Raw genomic sequence first — 27910 nt, 5'->3', positions numbered from 1 at the left:
TGCTGTTGTAAAGTTGTACAGCTACAGTTGTGTTGCTGGGTTTTAAAGCAGGTTTGATTTTTTTTTCTTTCTTATCACTCTGTATTTACAGCAATTTCACTGTGCACTCTGTTCAAATGTGGATGAATGGCTACAATTAAATCAGTATCAACAAAATTCATCTTTTCATTGCAGAGGAAACACAAAAGCTTCATCGGAAGTGGCATTTAGATGTCTTTACACACTGTTTAATGCAGGACATGAATGCATTTAACTTGCGGATACAAATGCAGAAATAATGTTTTGATATATGTTGCTGGGTTTTAAAGCAGGTTTGATTTTTTTTTCTTTCTTATCACTCTGTATTTACAGCAATTTCACTGTGCACTCTGTTCAAATGTGGATGAATGGCTACAAATAGATCACTACCATCCTGCTTTTGTGGGGGTGGGTAGGGGTGTTAATTTTTTTTCCCCATAGGTTTTTAACATTCTAAAAGTTAAAATTTATTCCAATGATACTACAAGATAGTCAGTGTATTCAGTAGGTGTAATGTATTCTAAGTTGCTTGAGAAGTATTGCAAGTATTACGTACAACAATAAAAAAAGGATTGTTGGAAATTTACTTTTGGTACTTAAGTACTTTTAAAAGCAAGTACTTCTGTACTTCCTGCAGTTACAAATGCAGAAATAATGTTTTGATATATTAGACATAAAATGTTGAATACTCATTTGAAATTATTAAAAAAAAAAAATCAAAAGATACTTTAAATGTGAAATTAAAACTGCCAGTAGGTGTCAGCAATAATTAACTTCTTGTTTATTGAACTGTTGTAAAAAAAAAAATCTATATGTAGTCATGCTGGTTTTTGGAGGAAAAAACGGCACTCTTCGTGTGATATTGATTTACTATGAAATGATATAAATATATACTAAATATCTAAATATTGTAGAAACTTAATTTGCTGTAAAGTTGCTTTGCAACGATTTGTATCGTGAAAAGCGCTATACAAATAAACTTGAATATACATTTTCTGCCCCTATATCTTCAATTTTGTGATAATTCTAAATACATTTTAACAGACTGAATCACGCAGTGAAAGAACTCACTCTAAATGCACGCGCTCTAGTCTAATCTACTAGACTTCACGGCACTCTGTAGGAGTGTTTTATTTTGTTTTTGGCAAAATACTGATAATGTCAAATCACACATCGTTAAAACAACAATTACGATATTATCGCAGACGATATATATCGCACAACCTGCACCACTGTCTTTTTTGGCTAATTTGTGCAAAACCTTTTACTAAACTGTCAAAGCTTCATTTTAACCACCAATGCAACGATGCAAGTATTTACCTTACCTATACATGCTTGCGAAGGGTTGATGTCGAGATTTTATAAGCTGCTAGTTTGGTCTCCCTATAGGCAAACACAGCTTACACTGCATAATAGAGCTTAAATATGGCCAGGGGATCACTTCATTTCCTTCGAGCTCAACTTCATCAGAATATGACGGGGTTTCGTTTTCAGCTGGGTCTGCACCATAACGCCTGTCTTGTCCATCTGCATCTTTCTTGTGATTTTATCGTCAGTTTGTTCTCCTGCCCATTATTTACTGCAGTAGTTTCCAGGGAGCGATTTTTTTTTTTACTCAGTAATTAATGTGTTTTAAAATGTAGCGAAGTACAATACTTCAAACAATATATACTTAAGTAAAAGTAAAATTACATATTTTAAAAATTACTTAAAAAAGTAGAAGTACACAAAAAAGCTACTCAATTACAGTAATGCGAGTAAATGTAATTCGTTACTTTCCACCTCTGGTCATTCATCTCTCTACTGCAAGCCAGTTTTTTTTTGTTTTTTTTTACATCATATGAACCAGATACAGCACATGCCCATTGATTCTCATTGCCTCATCAGACTAAAATGTCCATGAAATACTGCCTCTATAGGTCAAACCGGGGCGTCATTATGAATGTTCTGAAATTTATGATTCACATTTGTTATATTTTTAAAAGCTTTTCTTTTAAGACCAGTTTCCTTTCACACCTCCCCAAATTACCCATTAATGTGTTAATTGATCATCTGTGGGGATTAATAGTAGACTGGATTTTTAAGACGCTTGAGACAGTAAAAGCAAGTGAAGAAAGAGTAAAAATTGTTAAAAGTTCAAAGGTAACTAAGTAGAACATGTCTTTCAAACTTCTGTCTCCTTCTCCTTCTACCCTTAAACAGACGTCTCTTCAAAAATAAATACAAAACTAGGACATGTGGTAAGTCAGGTGTAGGAAATTATTATATGAATTTAACAAATTAGGCCAAACATAAATACTTTTCCACTTCTAGTGAACCAAGCGTGAAAGTCTTAAATCATCTTGTTTGTACATTGTAAATGACTCTAGGCTTGCCCCAAATGGACATTTTATTGTACAAAAGGTCTTGTGTTTTATCAAAAGCCCCAGCTGGAACCATATACAGTCCTCAGGCGAAGACAACAGGGAAGCCTGATTTTCTTCTTCTTCTTGGTAGAGCTTTAAAATAAATGTGAGACAGCAGCAATTTTAAAAGAGAGAGAGAAAAAGATACTCGTGATCTACTGCAGTGGCAGAATAAACAACCAAATGAGTAAATTCAATTGACATGCTGCTTTCACTCTGGGCATGTTGAAATATTTAAACTATTTCAAAACGCCATTCAAGTTTTCATTTGATGAGTACACAGATGGAGGATGCACACTTTAGCCCCATCATCATGCCAATCTAACGGTCCATTGCAGCTTTGTTGATATAGTGGAGCCTCTGGCCCATACATATTTCTTATTAAATACAGGAAGCATATTTAATCATTGAATTCTTTTTATCTTCTGTTTGTGCATTTCCTAGGAAACTTTCATTTGAACAGCTCAGTGAAATCTGATGGCTACACAGTTGGATTTTTGATATCTTGTTTTCTGGTTTTCAAGTTATACAGCTTCCAACCATGAGTTAACAGACTAAAGGCCCATTCACACCAAGAACGATAACTATAAATATAACGATAAAGATATAGTTCTAAAAATCATTCTCAATATTAAAGAATAGCAGAGTTCACACCACAGCTATAACGATAAAGGAACAGAGAAACGATATCCTTGGAATCACTTCCAGAACGATTTTTTTCCAGCTGATGAACAACAAAAACATTGACAGCCAATCAGAATCCATCCTGCTGTAACGAGCTCAAGAATTTAAAGCGGCAGATGAGCGTGCGCTTAGAATAAACAGACGATATTGTTCGCTGGTGTGGATGCTAACATTGTCATCTTTATAGTTATCTTTATAGTTATCGTTCTTGGTGTGAACAGGGCTTTAATCTTTAGCAAAGAGCTTCAGTGAATGTGCGAGGATGGAATACAGAGAAGAAAAAAAAGATCTCTAATCTCTGTGGACTTGGGTTTACTTTAGTGCAATTGAAATTGTGTGGAGTGGTTGCTCTACCATGTAAAAGTCTCAGTAGGGCTTCAAAGGTCAAAGACTGTTATTCCTCAGCTTTTGTCTTGAGTACAGAGTACAAATCAGCTGATCTGTACATCATTCTCATGGCAAAGATTCAGTTTTTACAAACAAACACATGTCCCATTGTATGACAACTCGAACAAGAACCGTACATATTCCATAGTCCATATTCCTCGATTCAGTCAATATACAACGTGCAATTTTTATTTTATTTAATTTTAATATTTTTTTAATAAGAGATTTTTATAGAATTTATAGTTATAATTTTAATTAAAAAAAAAGTTAATTGTAAAAAATATTGATTATTAGTCACATTTCTTAAAGATACAGTACATTTCATCAACTTCTTCCACAAGTCTTTTTATTTGTATTTTAATTTATTATTTTATTTTATTATTTTTATTGTGTTATGTTTTATTTTTTTGAAGTTGAGTCTGGGAAGATGAATTTATAGCTTTATAGCTTCATCTTTTATTTACTAATTTCATACAGCTTAACAGAAAGAATAAATTTATAGTTAGTTCTTTAGTTGAAAAAAAATGGATTATTAGTCATATTTCATAGAGCTACCTTCTATCAACTTTTTTCACAAATCTTTGAATTATTGAAGGCTGATGAGCAGTGAAAAGATGGTTGAAGAGATGCTTTTTTTATTGCCTGTGGGCGCACGTTTGCATGTTTCACATATGGAGGCTGCAGTCCAGTGAAATGAAACAATCCACATTCTCTCTCTCTCTACCTCTTTTTCATACTGTGCCACAAGGGACGAAGTACTTTTATGAAATAGTTTTTTTTTTCGGCTCTTCTCACACTGAATATGATTCAAACACAGTTGAAATGACTAATGGGAAATGATCCACACTCTTTCCGTGGCTGTATGACATTGGTCTTTTGGGGTTACTATATACAGTACTATATACTGTATATGTGTATTTGTGAGAGTCGTTCAACTGTATTGTACTTTAATGTTTATCTGAAGGGTCTACTTTGGAAAAGCCACATAATGTTCTCGAAGTCGGATTTTATGCCGTTTATTCTCTTTGATACAGTACATGCAGCAAGTATTGCTTTTGATTAGGTCTCCAGTCAATCTAGTCAAGATTATTTAGTCAGAAAATATTTTCATATAAGTGCTTTAAAATAAGTTCAAGAAAGGAGCTGAAGAAAGGCTTTTTTTCATGTATTTAAAAATGTTGGATTGCTCAGAGACACAAATACTGTCCCCAATATTTTAACACACTAAAATATATGACGTTATGGCAAAATGTGTAGAAAAGCACACTAGTCTATGTTATCTTGAACGCAGGGTAATTACGCTTTTGAAAATCCCCTACCACTGTAAAATAAGATCTTTCCATAGCGCAACTGACCAAGAAAATAGCATTTGATGGAAACCATGACACATACTGCGACCTAGTAGCATCACTATTGTTAGTGGAAGAAAATGTGTCCAGTTGTTATCATAATAACCCTCTCTACTGGATTTCAATATTGCATTTCTCAAGATTAGGAAAGAAAGATTAGCGATATCCGTCTTGTGGTGAATAATGTGTCCGGGCGCTCAGATGTGGCTCAGCTGTAATGAGCTCAATAATGCAAAAATAAATAAACACAGCCCCAGGGGTTCAAACCGACCGCCTCTGTCCTTGGATCAGAGAGATCGGAGGGTGGAAATGCCCTGTTTAATGTGATTAGTCATAGATAGTGAATGAGTCCAAGGGCACCAGAGCAGAACGAAGACTGAACTTGTTCTTCCTCTTATAAGACACTAGGGCTGTGATTGATCAACTTGAAATTCAGGATATATTCACAGTCATTTTGTTGGTCGTACATTAAGCAACACTGTTGTGATGATGTTAATTCAGTTTTGATTTGGCCATTAAGTTTCTTAAGGAGAGATTGATTAGATTAGTTGCATGATTCTTCCTGATTTAAACTTCAGTGTCCAAAATGCTGTTAGACTTTGTAAGTTTGATTCATTTCTGAGAATCATTTTGAATGAATCATTTTAAAACTTTGATTCAATAATTAAGCTCTTAAATGCTAAAGAGAGTTTAATTAAATTTATGATTCTTAAACTTAATTGGCAAAAATAAATAAAAATAATTCCAATTAGAGTCAGAGTTGGTAAGTTTGATTCATTTCTATGAATCATTTCAAATGAATTGATTCAAAACTTTGATTCTGTAATTCAGCTCTCAAATTCCTAAAGAAAGTTTCACTATATTATTACATTTTGACTTTTTTTTTTACCTGATTTAAACTTCAGTAGCCAAAATGTTGTTTACAGTTGGTGATTTTGGTCCATTTCAGTCAATCATTTCAACGAATCAATTTAAAATTTCAGTAATCCAGCTCTCTAATACTTTATTTGATAATTCAGAAATGTTCATGCAAGTCCCCATTTGTTTTGGTATTGTTAACTAAACTAAAACTATTATAACTAAACTGAACTAATTTCCAGTAACTGAAATAAAGTAAATTAATAAAATTAAATAAAATTAAATAAAAATAAATAAATAACAAACATGACAAAAGCACATACAATTATTAAATGTAAAAAATTAAATAAAAATAATGACAAAAAGCAAATACAATTATTAAATGTAAAACTAAAATAATAAAAAAGCTACTTCAAAATAGCAATAAATACTATAATAGTATTAAATAATACTAAAATAACAATGGCCCGTTATATTTGGGCAATTGTCTTATATTGAAATGTTTTACTTCTAATATATGTAGATCATTATTGCTGTGTATTACTATGCATTTGATCCTTTTATTGGACCATATAAATGTATACATTTAGTAAAACAGTGTCTTAGTTATGTTTATTAACTACATTGTTAATGTGATTTGACTTCTTGAATAAAACATTTTGAATGTAACTGGCTCAACTTGACTCTTTGATTCAAATGATACTTATTCAAGATTCAACTCAAGATTTTTAAGTTATTCTGACAAGTCATATACATAAAAACTACACATCTATTTGAAAAGTCAACAAATGATCACACATCCAGGCATCTCGAAAGAGCCTCAGTTCAAAGGTGTCAGCTCAACAAGAGAAAAACTCACTGTAAGGTTGGAGCACTTTTCAAAGGCAACCTTTTCTCCTAGGTCTGAAACTTCTCTCATTTGCTCACTCTTTCATGTTTGCGATATGCAAAAAGGAAAGCAGGAGACCCTGTGCACAGCAGCTGACCTCCCGTGGTTTGGCAGACACAATGGGATAATTGGAGCCTTGGGCTGGAAACTAGTAGAGAAACAGTGTGGTTTTACTGACAGGTTTAGTCTGACATATGTCTCACTTAGCGCTTCATACTCCCAACACAATACAAGCTAATTACTACATATTTCTGCTCCTAATTAAACCTCACTAATGTGATCTAATTACCGCTCTGCCCACGAGGAAGTGAGGTTAATTTTACTTTCCTAAATAAAGACTAAACGCAGTCTTGGTAATCACCTTGGCCTACAAAGTGGAAGTCTAAGTGATCATCCATTATTTAACTTGGCTTTAAACCGCGTGTGTTGTGATAATTGGAGGTGCCGAGGGTTCAGCCAGGCAAAACATATTAGCACACTAATTAGTAAAGTCAGCGTTACCACCGGGGGTTTCTGTGTGTCTCTCTGTTGAAATTTCCAGCCATGCTCATCTCCGTGTTAAATATCTTTCACCTGATTTATCGCATCTTTGCCGCGTCATTTTTTTTTATTGGTGGCTGGTCTGTTGTCAGTAATGACAGGACTGTGCTGTTTACCCTGTCATTGTGTCACTGCTGTCATAACAGTACATATGTTTCCAATCGCATGCTCCCATACTGCTATTATTATTTCTGCAGTGTGAAGCATGTATACTATGCATTAGAGCTGTAAGCAACAACTATTTTAATATCTGATTCATCTGTTGATTGTGTCTTTGATAAACTGAACAATTAAATATTCCATATTGAAGTCTGTGTCATTTATGCTGTGTTGTGTACCAAAATAATAAAAAGTAATATAAAAAGAAATATAATGGATAGGAAGTGTAAGTTAAGATGGATTTGCAGTTTAATGACGACAGCAACATTCAGTCACTTCATTCATTTGCAACTGTAAAAATTGTGTTTTTGTCATAGAAATATGCGTAGTGCAAAGACCTTAATAATTGCTAATAAAACTTGTTGATTATTATTATGGATTATGCCGATTTAAAAAATGAGTTGCCATACTTTATCCCACAATGCATTGTGCTTCACTTTTTCTTCATTTCCAGTGATAGGTGCAATTTTTTTTTAATTGGACTAACGTTAAAAAGTTTTAACACAAAATTGGAATAAGGTGCAAATTTTTTTTTCAAGATAATAAATGGACAGTGCTTGCTGAATTAAACATGCAAAAGGTAGCACATTACAGTTTAAAATGCTTATTAGGGCTGCACGATTTCACAATTTAAAAATATTTACTTAACACTGAACATTTTTTAAGATTTGTTGACAACAGCATGCAGATTTATAAATGATTCTCATTACGAATTTGGGAAGATGTTTGTCGCACGTATCACAATGTCACATGGCTTTAAAAATATTCACAAAAATGTTACTGAGCAACCATAGCCGCGGGAACGTATTTTGAGCTGGGGGGGCTGAAAAAACGTGACAAGAGTGATGCGGGAAGACCGACACTATATGATGGCGGAATGTTCCAAACATATTTCTAAATTAACTTAATAAAGATGCAATCTGTCTGTGGTAGATTTGACATTTCCAGGTGTTTGCAAATCCACTCACTAACTAATTAATATGTATCCTCATGAATATTTAATGAGTTACTGGACACTCTCGGAAGGTTACCCAGCAACATCTGCATGACCCAATTAATATGCACGCAGTATACTTTAATTTTGCATTGGGGCGTACATACTGGATGCCGTTTTTAATGGAGCAGAATGCACAGTTGAAACATCATTTGCATTTAAGGTCAGATGAATTATGGAGATTTGATGACATATCAATCCATGAATTTTACCTGTGCGGCTCAATAATTTTCCACATACAAACCCAAGACATTTTCAATGGCTGTATATAGAGGCCTGCATAGGCTGTTGTATCTCAGTGAAAGAACTCGCTGAAAACACTTGCAGCCTCACTAGAAGGTAATTTCAATCGTACGTCTGGGGTACAGCTTGTGTCAGCCAGTTTGACTACAAGAAAATCAAAGCTCATCCTCAGGCAGCTCAAACGTAGTCTCGCAATGGTGGTAAAAAACGGCCATTTTTAGTTTTCTGAGGTGTTAAACACAAAACATGTCTTTATAACCAAAAAACAGATTCCCTTACTTTTGCAAATTTCTGTCTTTCCGAGAGCTTCCTCCTGAAAAATCTGCTACTTGTGCATTGTTTGCAGAAACTATGAAACTTAAGTCCCATTTCTCTGTTCAGAAAACATTTAAGGGATCATTGTTTTTGTGTGTATGACTGTTTTTCCGTGGCTCACAAAATGAGATATTTAGCAGAATGTTCAAGCTGCACTTTGCCATGCAATAAAAGTGTCCACTGGAATAAGCTGCATCAACTTTCCCGTAGAAAGATGACAAACATGCCATTCACTATGTGTTTATATATATAGCGAGAAAGGTATCATCCATGAAGATTCTTATTCTGAGAAAACGCAGCATCCCTTTTTGTCCTCATTTTAGCAAGTAATTACTTAAATCTTTGTATGAAAAGATGTCTTCAAGTTGACTCATTGGACAGTATAGCTGTTATTCCCATGGTTTCTGAAAGAACCTTAGTTGAACTTGGGGATAATTGAGATAATGGTGATTGTGCTCAATACATATTGCTAATTAGTATTCGCAGCAGTTTGTTTAATCCATTTAAGACAAAGTGCTCATGACAGCAAGGTCACTTGAGCTGAGTAAATTCAGTCGTCTCAATTCTAATTAACATCTTAACAAAGATGGCACACAATGTGCTGCCATATTTCGATTTCTGACTTCCTTAACTGATAGCTGACAAATCATCCAGTGCTGCTTCAAAAACCTTTTTTTTTTTTTTTGGCCATGCATGAACGTTTCATTTTACGCTAAAATTGCATGCGGCTGAATTGGCGTGGCTGTATTATTATCCTGACACTTTTATATAATCAGATTTATCTTTAATTAACGTTTTGCTCTGTGGGTCAATGACAAATAAGATACAGAAAATGGGAAAAAAATATATAGTTTAGCGCTGAGATTTTAGAAATGTGCTCTTTGTACTCATTGGATTCATGTTGTACTGAGAAACTTACATTTACATTTATTAACTACATAGAAAAGTGAAAAAAATGTTGTGTTGTGTAACCATCAGGGAAAAAGTTTGTTTTTCCTTGCTTTTGAATACATGTGAGTGTGCTATGCCTGTCACACCATGTCAAATATTAAGTAGTGAACCAATTCTGTTAAAAATATATAAAAAAATAATAATTAAATAAAGATTATGTTGACTATATATATATATATATATATATATATATAGTTGGCTTGTATGGTTATATGCTTCATATAATACCATATAAAATAATCATCATCTAGATATTATTAACATATGTACATATACAAATTTTACTATGGAGATTTTATAAACTGTTAGAAACTTTTATGTGCATATGTGAAAAATATATATTGCCTTATAGGTAACGTATATGGCAATATCATTATTTATATAGGGCAACATATGACAAATATTACATTCTGAATGGGCTTTTTCAAAAATTGTATTCTGTTTTTGTTCTTTATTCTCAGAAAACCCTGACATGATTGACTTTCTGCTCGCAGAAAATATTAAAATGATTTTTTTATCCAGAAATTATGAAATATCCCTACCAAAAAAAGAGCCTAGTGTCATTGACCCCTGTATCAGTACTAAGCTGAACCTCATGTTTTTGTACAGTAGTAATCATCTTACGTCTTGTTTGTTCCCCGCAGAATGAATACACATGTCCCAGACCCTTACCTGGAGCTTGGATTGGAGACATACCCACCATACACTGAAGGGACTGTTTTGTTCCTCAAAATAATCCACCGGCAGAGGATTTGTGCCTACCTGCATTTCATCAGTCGCATCAAGCTTTGTTCTCATGATACCACTCTTGCTTTCATTGCTTCTTTAATGGATTGTGCTGGATATTCTTCAGTCAGACACTGCAAACGGACATCATAGAGAAAGTGGGAACAGATGCCTCAGATGCATATTTTACTAAAACACATTTGGATGCCTCACTTTGTTCTTTAATGCGCCTGGATACATGTGTCAGGTTTATTTGGGAAGCCTTCGGTGGAACATACCAATGCAAGTTATCCAGCCTTTGTCGAATCGCCCAGCGTCATTTGACGTTTGTGTGGACCTATACATAAACTACAAACTTTGTTAATATACCCTCGAATTTAAAACAGGACTTGCCCTTTCCTCTGTTATTTAATGTACATCCTTGGAAAATTTGTGTATCGGAATAACTAAATAAAATGACTGAGTTAAAACCTTTATCTTTGCTGCCTAATACTGGATTTGTTATGCTTTGCGTTTCTGCAAACATCTCTGTACAGTTTTATTTGAAGAGATTCTCAAGTTTACCTGCCCTTCATAACAGTAATAAACTTCATACTGTTAGACTGAGTAATTTAAACACGACCTGTGATCTCATTGACTATGCCAACACTGTTTGAAATGTTTGAGTGTACATACTGTATGCAGTCTCATTTTATAGGAGAGTGTGTAAGGAAATGTAAAGATCTGAATATAGAGAATGTGTTTTAAGTCCTAATTTAAAGGCAAAGTTTTGAGATTTGTTCAGGTTCGACTAGCCCCTCAATCTTCAAATATTGCAACTTGAAAGTGTAATTTATTTATATGCTCCCGCATTTTAATTTAATAATTACATTTTGTAACCAAACTGTATGAATTGAACGCCACCAAGTTCTGTTTTGTAATGAGAGCGTTGTCAAAATCAATGGTGGGAAATATACATTTGTCAAATGGAAATTAGTATTGATCATCTTGTTCATTTTTTATGCATTTATTATTACTTTATTTAACAATATGGATTTTCCTGCAAAAGCAAAAACTGAGTTTATTTTTCACTTGTTGAACATTTGATGTAGCTCATTTGTACATGAAAATTAAAATAAACAACTGTAATTCTGTAAAATGAAGCTTTAATTTGAAAAATGTTTGGAATAATTAAGATTATTTCTGAAGTTATATTTATAACCACATAATTAAGGTAAGTAGTTGTTTATGTTTACCAATGCTGCATTTATTTAATGAAAAAGTAAATATTCTGAAATATTATTACAATTTAATAGAAGAGTTTTCTATTTGAATATGTTTTAAAATGTAATTTGTTCCTGTGATTGCAAAGCTGAATTTTCGTGTTTAATCAGAAAGTAAATGTGTTTCTGTTTTAGAGCTTATTTGGCTGAGTCTGAGTCTCAAAACTTTGTTGGACTAAAGGGGCTGTTCATACTAACCATGATTTTGCAGCGACAAAATCACCGTAAGTCATTCACTTTCAGCAGTTTTTGCCAGCATGGGTGACGATGTAGGCATTTTTCTCATTTGTGATTAGTTTTCAAAATCTACAGCCAATTCCACACTCCCAGCAGCATCGTCTACCAGCGACCGGCTGTACTGCAACCTTCAGCGATGAAAATCTGTCATTGTAAACAAGTTAGTAAAAGAAAGTTCAAGCTACTTGGCTGCATCCACACGCTCAAGGAAATGTCTTTCCATATATCTCCTCTTTGAGATGCTGTCAGATCAATATTGGCCTCATAACCCTGAAGAAGAGCCTCTCCGATTTGTGCCAACCCTGCCCTCTCCAAACCAACAAAGCTCTGGATGCTCAAACCTCATCCCGGCATGTCATAATTAGCACTAAATCTGCTATTTCTCAAGAGGGGGTTAACATGAAGAGTTCGCCCCGCGTCGAGTCCTCCAGGAACATGTCAAGCTGTCTGATATGAGGTCCAGATGGCAAATTAGCTCCGGTGTTTTCCTACAGTGTTGTATCTCCCCCTTCTCTCTCTTGCCTGCCGAAGCGACAGCTAAACAAACACCGTACTGTGTTCGACCGAACTCCCCCCATGAATTATTCATCGCCCCCATCCCTTGTTCGGAAAGGAGTCTTGACATTTCACCCAGTCAACGGCCTCCTACTGGAAGAGTGCTGTGTTCAGGGGACCCGACTGCGTCCAGATATTGGCTGTTGTGTGCTCTATTAACCCCAATCATGATGCCCCAAGAGTGCACAGGCACAAAAGACCAAAAAATCAGTTTTGTGAAATAGTCTGTGAGTTGAAGTAAAGGGCGTGTTAAATGTCAAACTAAAACTTGGAGTAATACACTCAATTTGTGCATTGATTTGGTTTCGGTTTATATGCTCAATATCTATCTACTGTATTTCTTGAGTATTTTCTTGGAGAGCACAGTCATAGTGTTTTTAAAATGCAAATCATACCATAATGCAGACGTCACTTTCTATTGCATGTGTGCTACAGTAGAATTTTTGTTGAGACTGATTTATAAAGATTGAGTAAAACTACTTACAGTGTATGGAACCATTCAAAATAAGTTTTAGATTAGGAAACACTGTTCACTATGAACTAGTTGCTTATTAACATGCTTATTACTAACATATTGGCTGTTTATGAATACTTAAGCACATATTAATGCCTTATTCTGCATGGCCTTGTTCTAGATACCATGACCCTACCCAGTACCTAAACTTAACTACTAACAACTACCTTACTACTCTTAGTTACTCCATGATTTACTCACCCTCAAGCCATCCTAGGTGTATATGACTTTCTTCTTTCCGATGAAAAAATAATGGCAGTAAATGGTGGTCGAGATTTTGAAGCCCAAAAAAGTGTATCCATCCAAAGTACTCCAAACGGCTCCGGAGGTTAATAAAGGCCTTCTGTAAATCAATGCGTTTGTGTAAGAAAAATATCCATATTTAAAACATAAATGTAAGTGATTGTATTCGTCTGAATTAAGCAGAAAGTCATACACACTTAGGATGGCTTGAGGGTGAGTAAATCATGGGCAAATTTTAATTTTTGGGTGAACTAACCCTTTAATAGTGAATATGAGTTCCCTAATCTGAAGTGTTACCAAAGTTTTTGTATTCCACTGCTTTTCTATGTAGGCTAAACATGCTAGATTATGGAAGATTGTTTCTGCCACTTGAGAAAAAAACAATAGTGATTGCAACTTTTATCTCACAATTAAAAAAAAAATTCTTGCAATTCTGAGTTTATATCACAGAATCTTGACATTTTTCTTGCAATTTTCTCAGAATTCCAAGATTTAAACTCCGAACTGGAGGACTCATAAAAGGGTCACAATTACAAACTCTTATAAACTCACAATTCTGAAAATTGCAATAAAATTGTCAGAAGTTGCAGATACCTTTTTCCCCCAACTGTAAGTCGCTTTGGATAAAAGCGTCTGCTAAATGACTAAATGTAAATGTAAATGTAAATGTAAATGTTATATACATTTTTTTGCGTGAAAAAAAAAAGAATTGTGAGATGCATCTCACTGCACTGCTTTTTCATTGTTTTTCTATGTAAACATGCAAAACATTTTATTAGTAATTATACAACAGTTGGTTCCAGTCCAGTCCAGTAGCACTGGGACATTTCACTGTTTGAATCACTCCACTTGTTTCTGTTTGTTCCGGACTTGTGTTTGACTTGTTTTCCAGGTTACACTGATGCGCCACTGTTGGTGATGACATGTAGCTGTTTTTATGAGTAAGTAATTTTAGCATTCATTGAACCGATTTGTTCAAAATGCTCATTCAGTTATGAATCAAAGAAGTATGTTTCTGTCCTTACATGCAAGTCATTGAATCATTCACTCAACCGATTCATTAAAAGCACTGATTTTTTTCAGGAACGCCACTACTTTGTCGCTCGGCTTCTTTGACTGCATCTGCATCTTTCGCTGGTGACGCAAAACTGACAACTAGCAACAAGTCTGTAAAATGTAAGTTGCTTAGATTTTACTGGACTTGCAGAATATGGGCTACTGCATATGGATGGAAACAAAATAACTGCAGCATTAGAATATTCAGTGGTTGTTGTTTTTGACGTGATCAGAAAAAAAAAAAAAGTATTATGTATTCATTTTGTCACACAAAAAGGGAAGGTTTCAGTTACCTTTAACAGCCATTGTAATTTTTGTCCATACAATAGAAGTCAATAGGAACCTATTTGTATAGGTAATATTTGTGTGTAATATTTTAGCTTTTTTTTAATAAAAGCTACTTGGTTTGATATTTATTTATATAATGCATAGGCATATTTTACATGGACCCACGGTATTTACATTAATTTGTGGTTTCAAGTACATTTTAGTTAATGTTTACAAAAGAACAAAATTCACTGTGCGATAAAAATTTATCTTTCATTCCATAGGTACAGGAATAGACAGAAACGGTTTAAAAATGCTCCTTATTATGGATAGATGAGATTTCAGAGTATCATTTAAAAAGTGTGATTGCATCACAGATGATTGACAGATGATCTCAGATTGATGTGGGTGTCAATTGACAGTACTGCTGGGAAAGATTAGGCCTCAAGGGAATATATCTGGTGGGGAAGAAAACAGCCCCATTCTTGATCGTTAGCAGCACATGGTTGCACTCTCTCCAGGGAACAAAAGGTTGGAAAAACTTATGCAACATCCAGCCAGAAATCGCCTTTCCAGAAGACATATCATAGCTAATTAATAGCTGAGATGATCTAGACTGCCCAGTTCACCCACACAGTACAATATATAGTTAAAAAAGACCAAGAACCTATTAATTAATATGAAAACCAGTAGTCTGTTTTATCACAAGCCAGCAGATAAGGTTGCAGTGGTTAAAGGAATAGTTCAGCCAAAAATGAAAATTTGATGTAAATTTACTCACCCTCGGGTCATCCAATATGTAGATGAATTTGTTTCTCTATGGAAATAGGTTTGGGGAAATTTAGCATTACATCACTTGTTCACCAATGGATCCTCTGCAGTGAATGGGTGCCATCAGAATGAGTCCAAACAGCTGATAAAAATATCACAATGTGTGTTTATATTTGTTTTGGACTGTTCTTGCTTGTAAACGATTCTTGATCTGTGCATATTTCTCTCCTGATTCAGATGAGACAACTTTTTTCACTGGCGAAAGCAACATTATGGATAGAGGAGACAGCCTGAAGAAACCATTTGAAGTTAAAAATGCCTTGATGTATTTGTTTATAAAAACATTCAGCTTTTCACTTGACAAGACATGAAGATGATCTATCAGAAGATCTATCATCTATATATTGGATGGCCTGATGATGAGTACATTTTAAGCAACGTTTCAATTTTGGATGAGCTATTCCTTTAACATGGGAAAAAGATGAGATCTCTTTAATATCAGAAGGAGATTAAACGTTTAAACCCCCAAAAATAAAAGTTCTGTGATCACTCATGTTGTTTCATCCTGCTATGACTTGCTTCCTTCAGTGGAACATATTGTTTACAGTTATTTACTAACTAAACTTCACAATATTAAATAGAGCTCAAAGCCTTTAATCATTCTAAACAATGTACATATCCCAATCCCTGTGTTTTTATTGAGCATTTAATTGATACATTTAATTATTAATTTAATAATTATTCAAGAGCAAGGGCTTATGGGTATTCCCTCCAGTCACAATGCTCACAAAGTAACAATGTGAAGTTCTTTGTACTTAGTGTTAATAGATTTATTAAGGTTTTATTTAAAAGAGCTTAACTAAAACAATTCCAATTGAATTCCATAGAAGCAGTTGGGAGTGGAAAGGTCTGCAGTGATCTACTGACAATACTGACAATGCATAAATTAAAGAACACAGCGGCCTGCATATTTCCATAATGACCATGTCAAGCGCAAAATGGTTTTGGGGCATTGAATAATAGTGCAGATACTAGTAATCTGCCACAAACCTTACTAAATCACGTTGCTTGATTTAAATACTCCTATAAATTCTGGTCTAAAAGGGAAACTCCTGCAAATGCAAATGAAATAAGGTCAGCTTCAAAAATAACTGCCCACACCTTTTCATTGTGTCAGACTCTGTTCCATGTTTTGTCTGTGTCTTGCTCCCCAGGTGTTCCTTTCCCATGTTTAATTTGTCCCAGGTGTTCCCCATGATGGTTCATTGATCCCAGGTGTGTCTCGTCATCCCCTCCTCCTGTGTGTATTTAAAGTGTTCCCAGTCCCTAGTTCTCTGTCCGCTGTTGAAAGTCTTCGTGTGAACGTCTTCCTGTGTCCGTCTCCCTTGGTTCATGCAAATAAAGTCCTGTCAACACGAACGGGTACCGCTCTGGAGGCCCACTGTCCGTGTCTGTCCTGAGGGACCTCCAGAGTGCCCATCCCCCCTCCCCATTGGATGTTATATGGCGTGAGGTCACGCCTTCCGGAGGGGTGGCGTTATGTCAGACTCTGTTCCATGTTTTGTCTGTGTCTTGCTCCCCAGGTGTTCCTTTCCCATGTTTAATTTGTCCCAGGTGTTCCCCATGATGGTTCAGTGATCCCAGGTGTGTCTCGTCATCCCCTCCTCCTGTGTGTATTTAAAGTGTTCCCAGTCCCTAGTTCTCTGTCCGCTGTTGAACGTCTTCGTGTGAACGTCTTCCTGTGTTCGTCTCCCTTGGTTCATGCAAATAAAGTCCTGTCAACATATTCTCCAGCGTCTCCTCGTCCCTCGTGTGTGTGCAGCGTGACACATTGCTAATTGTTCACTATTTGTCTTTAGTAAATCCTGAAGGTTGTTTTATGCCACCAAAGTGGGTTTGCACTGGCACAATAAATTGCACTGTTAATACATTTGGCCTTAGACCTATTGGTATTTTTTAATTTGGTTTCAAATTTTGATTTTTTTTAACCTTTTGTCTCTCTTCAGCTGAATGTAATTTTAATTGTGTATGAATAAACAAACTCGTGTAAAATTAAGGTTTCATTTTTAGGTTTAATTTTATTGACACACAACGGAGATTAATGAAAGAGCAAACTTGAGCAATAAACATTTTCTCAGGTGCCCCTTTACCACCCCTACAAATTTTGAAAACATAACATCCAATTTTACGTGCTTCAGTATCTTAAGGTGCAGAAGCAAGTTATAACTCAAAATTCATAGCAATAACTTCACATTCATCACTTTTTTTATTTTAGATGAACATTGGAAAAAAATTGCATTTTAAAATGTATTAAAATAGAAAAGCCAACTTACTGATCTAAGCTGCTGCTACTTCTTCTTCTGAGCCACAATTTATCCAGCATCTTTAAAGCTACAACTACCAAACCTTGAGACTGTTCTGAATTTAGTTGCTATATTTTTTTTCTAACTGATCCAGCTTATGTTTTTCGAAATCCAGACTATCAAAATCACCAAAAATCACATAGACTTGCATTGAGGGGGTCAAAACATTTGCACAGTAAGACTTTTAGAGTGTTTAAGCTGTCTATCACTAGCAAAGCTTAATGACTATCCTAGACAACATGCTAAATCAGTCAGCCATTTTAAGGGCTGTCTCAATCGTGAAATCCTTCCAGTGCACTGGAACGTTCGTGCCCTGAAAAATCCCACAATACATCACTCATTCTAGGGAGCATCTAGGGAGCTAAATTTCTAACAACATGCTAACCACTTTAAAAATATGCTATCAACATGCTAATAAAGTTGAAAATATGATAGCAACATGCTAATTATGATAGAAACAATATTGCAACATGTTAATAACATGCTAATCATGCTATACACATGCTAATCATGCTAAAAACATGATAGCAACATGCTAATCAAGTTATAAACATGTTAGCAACATGCTAATCATGCTAAAAATGCTAGCAGCATACCAATCATGTTAAAAACATGCTAACAACATGCTAATCATGCTAAAGCATGTTGTATGCATGTTAACATGATAATCATGCTAGCAAAATGCTAGCAACATGTTAATCATGCTAAAAACATGAACTGCATCCCAAATGACGTCCTATGCACTATGCACTTATACACTATGTACTTATGCACTATGTACTCAACCATGTAGTGTATGAATTTTATAAGGTTATTTTGTCATTAATAATCGGAGTCTGATAGCCCCTCCCCCTTTGCGATGCAATTAAACCTGTGAGCAGTGGTGTAATGTAACAAAGTAATAATACTTCGTTACAGTACTTAAGTATTTTTTGGGAGTATCTGTACTTTACTTGAGTTTTTATATTTCAGCCAACTTTTACTTTTATTCCACTACATTTCCTAATTAAAATGTATACTTTTACTCCGATAGATTTTTCAGAAGTTTTTCTGCAGATATCAGCATGAACACATTTAATAATCATTTTATACAAGTTCAGTAAAGCAATATGTGGCTTACATTTTAGACACAATATTGCTTGTTTTTGCTCAATTTTGCTAATGAAAATAGTTCCAAACAAAGATCACGGCACTGTTTTGCGTCTCTGAGCAATGGATGGTGTTTACTTATTGAATGAATCAGCTGTTTGAACGAATAGGTTGAATAAATGATTCAGTGATTCACTCATTCACACAGTCAAATGCTTTGTTTCTGAATGAATCAGTCGTTTGAATGAATCGGTTGAACCTCAATGACTCACTCATTAACAGTCACTTGCTGTCATTAACAAGATGACCCGTTGAATTCATTTTTGGAGCTATGACTGATTGAATGTATTTTTAGTCCAGTGCCTGCATATAAGATTAGTATTGACCAAGTTCAGAGGCTGTCATATGTGGATCAACTTACTTTGTTGTGTATTTTCAACAGTTTCAATATGAAAAAAAAAAACTTTTATATTGATTCAAAGGATTTATTGCATTTTTGAAAAAAAAAAAAAAAAAACGTGTCATGGATTTATTGCATTTTGGGGAATTTTTTTTTTTTTTATAATAAATCTTTCAAAATCAAAATCTGAATTTGATTTTTTTACGTTATTATAACCTAAAGATGCTATGTGAAAGTTTGAAACAGAAAACAGTGGTTTTCATCTTGCCACTTTCTTGGTAAAGAAAACACATTTTTACTCAAATTAATCTAAATGGATTTATAGCATTTTGGAACCAAGCTCTTCAAATCTATCTACACTTTTGAACTTCAAGTTTTTAAAACTGCTTCAACATTTCAGTCGGCTTTTTCAAGCCAACTTCAAAGTTTGTTTGCGAACTTTACTCATCTAGTTTTAAATTGTAATAATATTTCATATTACTGTATAGTGTTTTTAATCAAATGCAATCTTGGGTGAGCATAAGAAATGTATTTCAAAAACATTTAATCTTTCCCACCCCAAAATTTTAAACAGTAGTGTTTAGAAATCAGACGTCCTTGAACTGAACATGCTGCATCAGGCGTTTATACTGTATATACACAGTCTATTTAGTTTTGTCCAGTCAACTGTTCTTTTGGATCAGTCTTGCTAAGTTGAGTTTTTTGACAACTTTGTGTCCCCACTTTATGGATTCCTGCTGCAAGACCGGCAGGTTTTAGGCGCTGCTGCTTCTTTCAGCTGTGAAAATGCATGGAGCGTTTCCAGATCGGCCATCGGCTCCTTGTCAGTGGAAGAGGGTTTGCAAGGCTAGTCAAGAAAAGAATATGCATATAGGCTCTCTTTTGAAAACCAGCTTTGTGAGCTGTCTTTTCTATGGGTCTTTTGCATCACAATGAAATATGAAGTTATTTGAAGAGTCCTGAGTGCTTTGAACTTTGTAAAAAGATTGGATGGTATGGCATGTGACAATAGGCCTTTATGCAATATTCATTTAAAATATTTACATTCAAACTACAAATCATTTTTGATGGAAACATCAATTTACAGGTTGAATATAAATATTTTTAATACATTTTTCATTACATTGCATTAAAATGTAAAATGCAACGAAAGCAACAAAAACATCATACATCACTGTAGGTGATTGACTCATTTTTTTCACACGTCAGAAAGTGTCTGTGATGGCTCTTGTGTGCACACTCGAGTTTAACCCCCCCAGACATTCATAAGTCTGTCATTATGAATATTACAAACCGCCGTGTGGTGCAACACGTCATATCCCAAAAGAAGAGCCCAAATGACCCTGCGATTCTCCTCAGGGGCCGCCTTCCGTCTTGGCAAGGATACACCTAATCTGAAGTTGGTGCATTGCTTTGAATCAGACATCTTCAAACCGCAAACCGTTGCAGGCGATCTGCCAAAGCCCTGGACAAGTTGTTACATTATGCAATATTTAGGCGGTGGATCCTTTGAGACGCATGCAGCTGCTTGTGGGATGTCCAAAATAATAGCCAATCCACACGGCGGAGTGGCTCTAAATGAAGACTTGTGGCCGGACGTGGAGGTAATCTAGCAAATGGAATGGAAAATCAGATTCACAATCACAAGAGACTCATCTTTCCCATGGCTTCTGGCCAGAGCGAGTGGAGGAAGTGCCGGCTGTGTCATCTCGCCACCACTGGAGCCCATAAATTGGACGCTTACAAAAACATGTCGGTCAGGCTAGGGATTGATCTTGATGTGGTGGGCGTGCAAGCAGGGAAAATGAAGAGTTGATCCCCCGCGAGGCGGCGATAACGAAGACAGATAATGCTCGGTTAGGGGCTGCCGGAGGAGTTAAATCGCTCCTTGGAGAGCATCTGAGCTTGAGCTTTTTCTATCATCTGTGTAATCAAGCATTAGCGATTAAATCACTTTCACAGGGACGTTCGTGCGGTATGAATGGCTCATCCATCTCTCACACTCCTCGAGACGTGTCTGCCGTGCATGTGTGGGCGGCCACACGTGTGTCCGTGAGTGTTTGATCTGCTGTGCTGTACGGATGAGTTTATTTCAAAATCGCAGTGGCAAGATTTGCTCGAAGTTTCTTCCAGATCTGGCTTTGTCTATATTTAAACCCCTCGCTTTCCTTTCTTTTTCTGTCTGCATGCAACAAGAGCAATTGACACGTTTAAAGAGGCCTTGACAAACTTGTTGCGTGTCTAGCGTGCTTTATTCTACTAAAGCACTGAAACCAATTGACATTCCCATGGGGTTGTCAGAGAGAGCACTTACTGTGCATGACAATAACTTTTATAGCTCACGGTGTGTTTGCTTCAGTTCTGTGCTTTGATGTTTCGTATTCCCTTCATATAAGAACATCGTAATTATATGGCGGGGCACCGAAAGCAGCTTAGAAGATCAAATATGGAAATTTAACAATATAATAAGATAATATGACTGATGTTCCGGTTTAAGTTGATTTTAAATGATTTGTGCTTAAAGTCAACAGTTTAAGTTGCTGCACATATTAAACACTTCTTTTATTTTAACCATCTGGCTCTATAGAGCACAACAGTCAGGTTCTGGAATTGAAAATCCCATTCATTTATTTTCCCCACAGGGGAATTGATTTTTAAAGATATCTTCTAAATCGTTAAAGACAGACCTACTGAGAGCTACAAGGTTGTTAATCGATGTTTTTGTTGAAGCCGTCGGCCCACTCAACCTTTTTTTTTTTTAATTGTCTTTAACAGTGGAATTCTTGCTGAAAAACTGCATTACCCATGATTCTCCAAAAATCTCCACCAATCAGAGAATTGTAATAAAAGCTCCGCCCTCTCCTATGAAGCACTGTCAATGAAACAGTCTCAATTCAGGGCGGTGTTAAATAAATGTCTTGTTTCACTCAGAAAAACGTCACATTACAGATGTAAAATGGGCAATGTTAATAGATCTTAATTATTGTTCAATAAGTCAACAAGATTACTTACGAGAATCTTTGTCAACAGTTTTTCGATTTTGTTAAAGATAATGAAGATGAGGCATGATTCATGATTTTATTTTAAACATACCGCTGATGAAAGTATAAGAAAAAAATGACACTGCAAGCTATTATCGATGCACAATGTTGTTGTTGTTTTTTTTAGAAAAAGAAGTAAAAATCAAAAACACAATATGGATTAAGTGCTTTATTGTGCAATTACATATAAATCAATATTGTGCTCTATGATTTAGCATTAATTACAAATACTGTACCACATTAGAAATGTATTCACTGGCTAACGTAGTGCATTTCCAAACATTGTCACAAAATGCAACAGCATAAATGTAATATTAGCTTATAATTTGCAACAAAGTTAACAAACACAGGTGAACATAAACACAACAATTAACAATAAGCAGTCTGTAAATAACATGCAGTACCACCTAATGTAATAATGTATGTAATATAGTAGGCAAGTATACAGTGAATATTTGTTACTTGTTAATGATGATATTGTATAATGATGTTGTGTCTGGGATCTTGTATGTTAGCATTTAATGTTTATACATTTTTTGAAACTGTCTGGTTGCAGTTTGGCTTATTATAGTTTTAACACATTTTCACTGACCATATTATTGTTATTAACTAAAATGATGTGGCACAACGAGAGCCATTCAACTAGTTTGACATGTTCAAAGAGGCTTTGAGAAATTTCAGTGTCCAACATGCTACATTTTCCTAAAAACAATAGAGATTCACATGGAGTTGAAAGGAGGAGTGGCACTTGTGCTTGACAAAAAAACTTCACGTAGCTCATTGTGTGTTTGCTTCACTTCTGTGCTTTGATGTTTCATATTCACGTCACATAACACATAGTTACAATTATATGAGGCACCAAAAGCAAATTAGAAAATCAAATATGGAAATTTCCCAAGTCAGCTTCATTATTAAGTAAAAGATACAAGAAGTGATTATACTGTAATGATGCTTGATTTTAGAATACTGATACTTTAACTCAACGACTGACGGATTTTACATTATTAATTCACATTTACTTTGCATGCACGAGTTAAAAAAATATCTGGGTAAACTTTCTGCACAAACTTGCAGTGCATCTGAAATGCTTCTTTCCTTTTTGGCTGACATCTCCAAGCCCTCTTATTTCTTAACACCTTCCCACCAACCATCTGGCTCTATTCTGGTATGCAACTTTCCATTATCCAATCAAATCCCACTCTGTTTTTTCTTTGAAAATGCTGTTTCATTGAGAAATGCGTTGTAAGTAAATACGTTACGTAAGTAAAATAGGTAAAGTTGACCTGAATCTGTAAATTACTGTTATTTTAGTTGTGTATTTTAAGGCACACTGGCTAAGTCCATTGAAATCCCAATTCTGGTTTGGCCAACAGGTAGGCCGTCACCAGAGCAGCTGCTGTCATTACCATGCCGAAGAGATAGTAACACTTAGACGACTTGCACTTTGAACCCTTTTTTGGGTCACTGTGTTTCAGGGAAGCTCGCACTGCGTCCAGTTCCTCCCTGGACAGAGAAGAAGGGCACATCTGAGCCAGGACCTCCATAGCCGCCCGCTGACCGGCCTGAATTGCCCCATCAATGTATCCACACCATTGGGTAGCCGTCTCTGTGCCTGCCCAATGAATCCTGACAAAAGAGATGGACAATTAAGAGACAAGACAATTACAAAATTAATCACTAATCATCATTAATCACAATTACAACTTCCTATATACTTTAAAACCACTATGACTGAGTATCAAGACCCGGGATGTGGAAAATGTCAAGGTGACTGGTAAAATAAAGACTTCATGGTTGATGCCTATCAAAATGAATAATGGCTATATTAGTTTGTGCTAATAGCATTCATGAATCTTTAGGTAAGTATGCCATTGAACCCTCAAAAGACCTTAGACTAAACTATAGTATCTACTACAAAATAAATAAACTATATATATATATATATATATATATATAGTAATACAATACGTTTATTCAGCAATAAAGCATTAAACATCACATTTAAAATATATTCAAATAGAAAACGGTTATTTTAAATTGTAAAAATATTGCACAATATTACTATATTTCCTGTATTTTTGATCAAATAAATGCAGCCTTGGTGAGCATAAAAGAGAATCTTTCAAAAGCATTAAAAATGTAACTGACCCCAAACTTTTGAACAGTAATTAAATATTTAATTAATAAATTAAAAATGTATATAATTTTACAATTAATTAAAATGATTACTTTATATTATTAATATTCAAAGTAATAATTAAAATATAAGTGTAGTAAAATTAATAGCAAAATGTATACTGTAGTTAAAACCGCAAGCTTAATCATTTACATTTATGCATTTAGCAGACACTTTTATCCAAAGCGACTTATAAAAGAAAAACAAAAACAAAAGATATTTACTAAACAAGTAAATACCTAGTCCTATTGACTCAATAGCGTGGTTAATTTATGCACATATAAAACAGATCAGAAAACCTCCAGAAGACAATGCACACATTCATGTCTGCTGTGAATTAAACAGAAATAACTTTTAATTGGGTTCTCAAAAATGCTTATCGCTGCATTCGGCAACATATTTCCCATGCAAGGCTGTTTCCCATCCACAACGCAGTTTAGTCTTCATGCATTATGGATGCGTGGACTTAGTTGTTCACGAAACCCTGAGGGATATCCTTTACCCACAGTGCTTTTCACCTATGCTCTTTGTCAGTGTGAATCACTAAGACATAAAAGCGGTTTGTTTTCTATTCCACCATCTATGGCAGGCGAGATATGCTCTTCTAACTTTGGAAGTACTGCATCAAAAGAAGCCAGCATACTATCTTAGAGTCTAATCCTACAGTTTTTAAAATTTTCAGGCCAAGTATCACCTTAAAACAAAATCAGAACATCCAAGTACCACCTTGTTATAACATTGTAGCATTGTAACATTATAGTTAACTAAAACTCAAATCATAAAAAGCATTTGTTACTTGAAATAAAGTAGTAACTAAAACTAAAATTTAACAGAAGACAGATACAGTTTCACCAGCTGAGAAAGATGTATTTCTTCATAAAATTTGTTAATAGAACAGAACTCACTAATTAAACACACTAAATTAACGTTAAATTGACAGCCCTAATTTTAAAGTATCATAATTTTACAGAACCTTTTTATGTATTACAATGTACTACAGAACTCTCTCGAAACGTCTTGACTGGGATGCTTCAGAACTCTGTGCTGGTGGACCAGTCATTAATTCATGCTTTAGTCCTTTTAATTATTCACATCTAATAGAAATCATTTAAATTTTCAGAAGCTACAGAGAGGAAGAATGGATGGAGATTTAATGCATGAAAGAGTCTTGTAGCATCCCAAAGATTAAGAGCTTCAAGATCTCGTCTGTTTCCAAGTGGGTCAAGGACAGATTACAGCCCTCCTTCAGGAAAAGGCTCATCGCCCGCACAGGTACCAGACAAAATGGGAAGTCTGTACATGCCTCAGCCACCTTTATATGATGAACTCATTCCTCTCCCTGTGGATTTAATTCTATTATGGAAATTTCCCCATTCACTCCAGCCACCGCACGCTCTCGCTTTCTCTCTTGCACGCTCTTTCTGTACGTTCTCCTTGGGTGAGCATTAGTTCAGCCCTGTCAATCGCTTAACCGGGCCATTTCAAATAGCTTTTGAGATGTTTTCCCCCCGAGAGCGCTGTCCTTTTGACATCTAGTCATGCATTCGGGTAGCATTTGCACTTCAAGGAAAAATGGGCATTTATGTACTACTCTCACTTTTATCTTTATCTACAGGTAATGTCTGCTGAAGTCAAGGAGATCTGTGATGAAAGCAATAGTTTACCCCAAAATTCTCAAAACTCTTTTTTCCATGCCATTCCAAACTTGTATGCTGTTATATATTATATTTAGGGGTGTAACGATTCACTCGTTTTCTCAATGCATCGATTACAAACCCTGACGATGCATATGCATCGATTTTGAAACATGGATTTTTGAATCGTGAATTGTCGATTTCGGACAGTAATCGATATAAAATGCTAAGAATCGAATGAATCGCGATTTCTATAATTTACACATTAAATTACTACAAGCACGAATTAATGGAGACCTTGAACAGTGTTCGTGCCTCGCATCTCTCCTTCACGCGCTCCACTATTTACCGCCTGCAACTGTCACAGGATTGCGCTCGCGCTCCGTTCGTCTCACAGACACATTTTTTGAGCAGTTGATGTGTGATCTCTCCTTAGTACTTGTGGCCTGTAATGCTAAAGTGAAGTAGTTTTACTTTTCTGTAGTTTTTCAATGGCTCTCGGTCATGCCGACGTCATTACCCGAGTAGTCGAAGGCTGCACATTTATTGCATGGATGGAGCAAAAATGTAAGTGTCTAAAGCATACGCACAGTTCCACTGAATGATACATGTGTTTTAGCAATGTCCTTCAACCGAATGTACGAAGGAAACTGTTAAAATAACCACAGCATTAACAACAAACTTGAAATAAGAGCGCAAGGTTTATCTGTTAATCAGATGCATGAAAGTAGCGTTCGTTGCTATAGCAAACAGACATCGGCGTGTTTTCTTTCAGAATCATTCGCAGATGGAGAGGAAAAGTTAAATACTATAGCATTTTGTTTTCTGAAAATGAGATGAAGTTTTCGCACTGAAAGAGAAGTGATCTGGCGCTCATAGACGTGCCAGGCTATATCTGCAGCTAAATAAAAAGCAGAATGAACTGAAACGTTAAGACAATAAACAAACAAATAATTAATGACTAGCCTACAGAAACTATAAAGTATATATATATATTTTTACCTTATTCTGTGCAGAAAATTGAAATAATTGTTTGTAGTAGGCTATATAAAACAATCATAAAATTGCCATTAGGAAACCATTATAGATTACAAATGATTGATTATTGTCCAGCAGTGTATTTGATTTCTTATAGCAAATTCAAAGAAAAGAATTCCTTGTAAAAAAAATAAATAATAATAATACATACATACATAAAATTATTGTATTTGACATTTCTGTCACTTCTGAAATGATGGCTACGCACCTGGTGTGACAAAATGTTAGCCTATATAATACTTTTAAAGCTCTTTTTTTTTTAAATCTTGGCTTACATAAATTTCTACATATGCCATGTCATGCCATAGCATCATTAAACTAGCATCTAACAATAGACAAAAGTGTTTTTTTTTTTTCTAACCTATGGTTATGTAACCATAAAGGCTGCTGTGTAATTTGCACCCTGCCTAAGCATTTAAATAATTTAGGGGAAGCATTTAAATAATCCTGTGAATGCACAAAGAATGCAAAATCAAATCAAATCGTTGTGAATTTGCAAAAATCGTTCTTGAATCGAATCGAAAACCTGTGCATCGTGAATCGAATTGATTCGCTGTCTACCCAAAGATTCACAGCCCTACCTTGGAGTGATGACCCTGCCAACCATTCCTGTTACCATGACAACATATTCTGAAAGTGATTTGTTTTCCAAATAGAAGGCAAATGTAACATAAGGCAATGCTAGAAATACCAGGAAATTAGACTCTTGGTGAAAACGAATGTGACACAGGAAGCAGAAAACCCAC

General features: G+C 35.2%; 2 protein-coding genes across 2 annotated transcripts in view; one reads left to right on the top strand and one right to left on the bottom strand.

The window, feature by feature from the left end:
• Positions 1-11229, top strand: part of LOC107677979 (leucine-rich repeat transmembrane neuronal protein 4-like) — a 36454-nt gene extending 25225 nt beyond the window's left edge. Inside the window, exon 4 of the mRNA XM_016473055.1 lies at positions 10437-11229. Within this exon, the coding sequence (XP_016328541.1) occupies positions 10437-10502 (66 nt within the window). The 3' untranslated portion in view covers positions 10503-11229. The remainder of the gene's footprint in view (positions 1-10436) is intronic.
• Positions 11230-22428: 11199 nt separating this feature from the next.
• Positions 22429-27910, bottom strand: part of LOC107678040 (probable flavin-containing monoamine oxidase A) — a 53367-nt gene continuing 47885 nt past the window's right edge. The window contains exon 12 of the mRNA XM_016473152.1: positions 22429-23942. Coding sequence (XP_016328638.1) covers positions 23651-23942 — 292 coding nt within the window. The 3' untranslated portion in view covers positions 22429-23650. The remainder of the gene's footprint in view (positions 23943-27910) is intronic.

Source organism: Sinocyclocheilus anshuiensis, unplaced genomic scaffold (assembly GCF_001515605.1).
Source record: "Sinocyclocheilus anshuiensis isolate Anshui unplaced genomic scaffold, SAMN03320099.WGS_v1.1 scaffold260, whole genome shotgun sequence".
NCBI classification, from domain to species: Eukaryota; Metazoa; Chordata; class Actinopteri; order Cypriniformes; family Cyprinidae; genus Sinocyclocheilus; species Sinocyclocheilus anshuiensis.
This window is presented reverse-complemented; position numbering and strand designations above follow the sequence as displayed.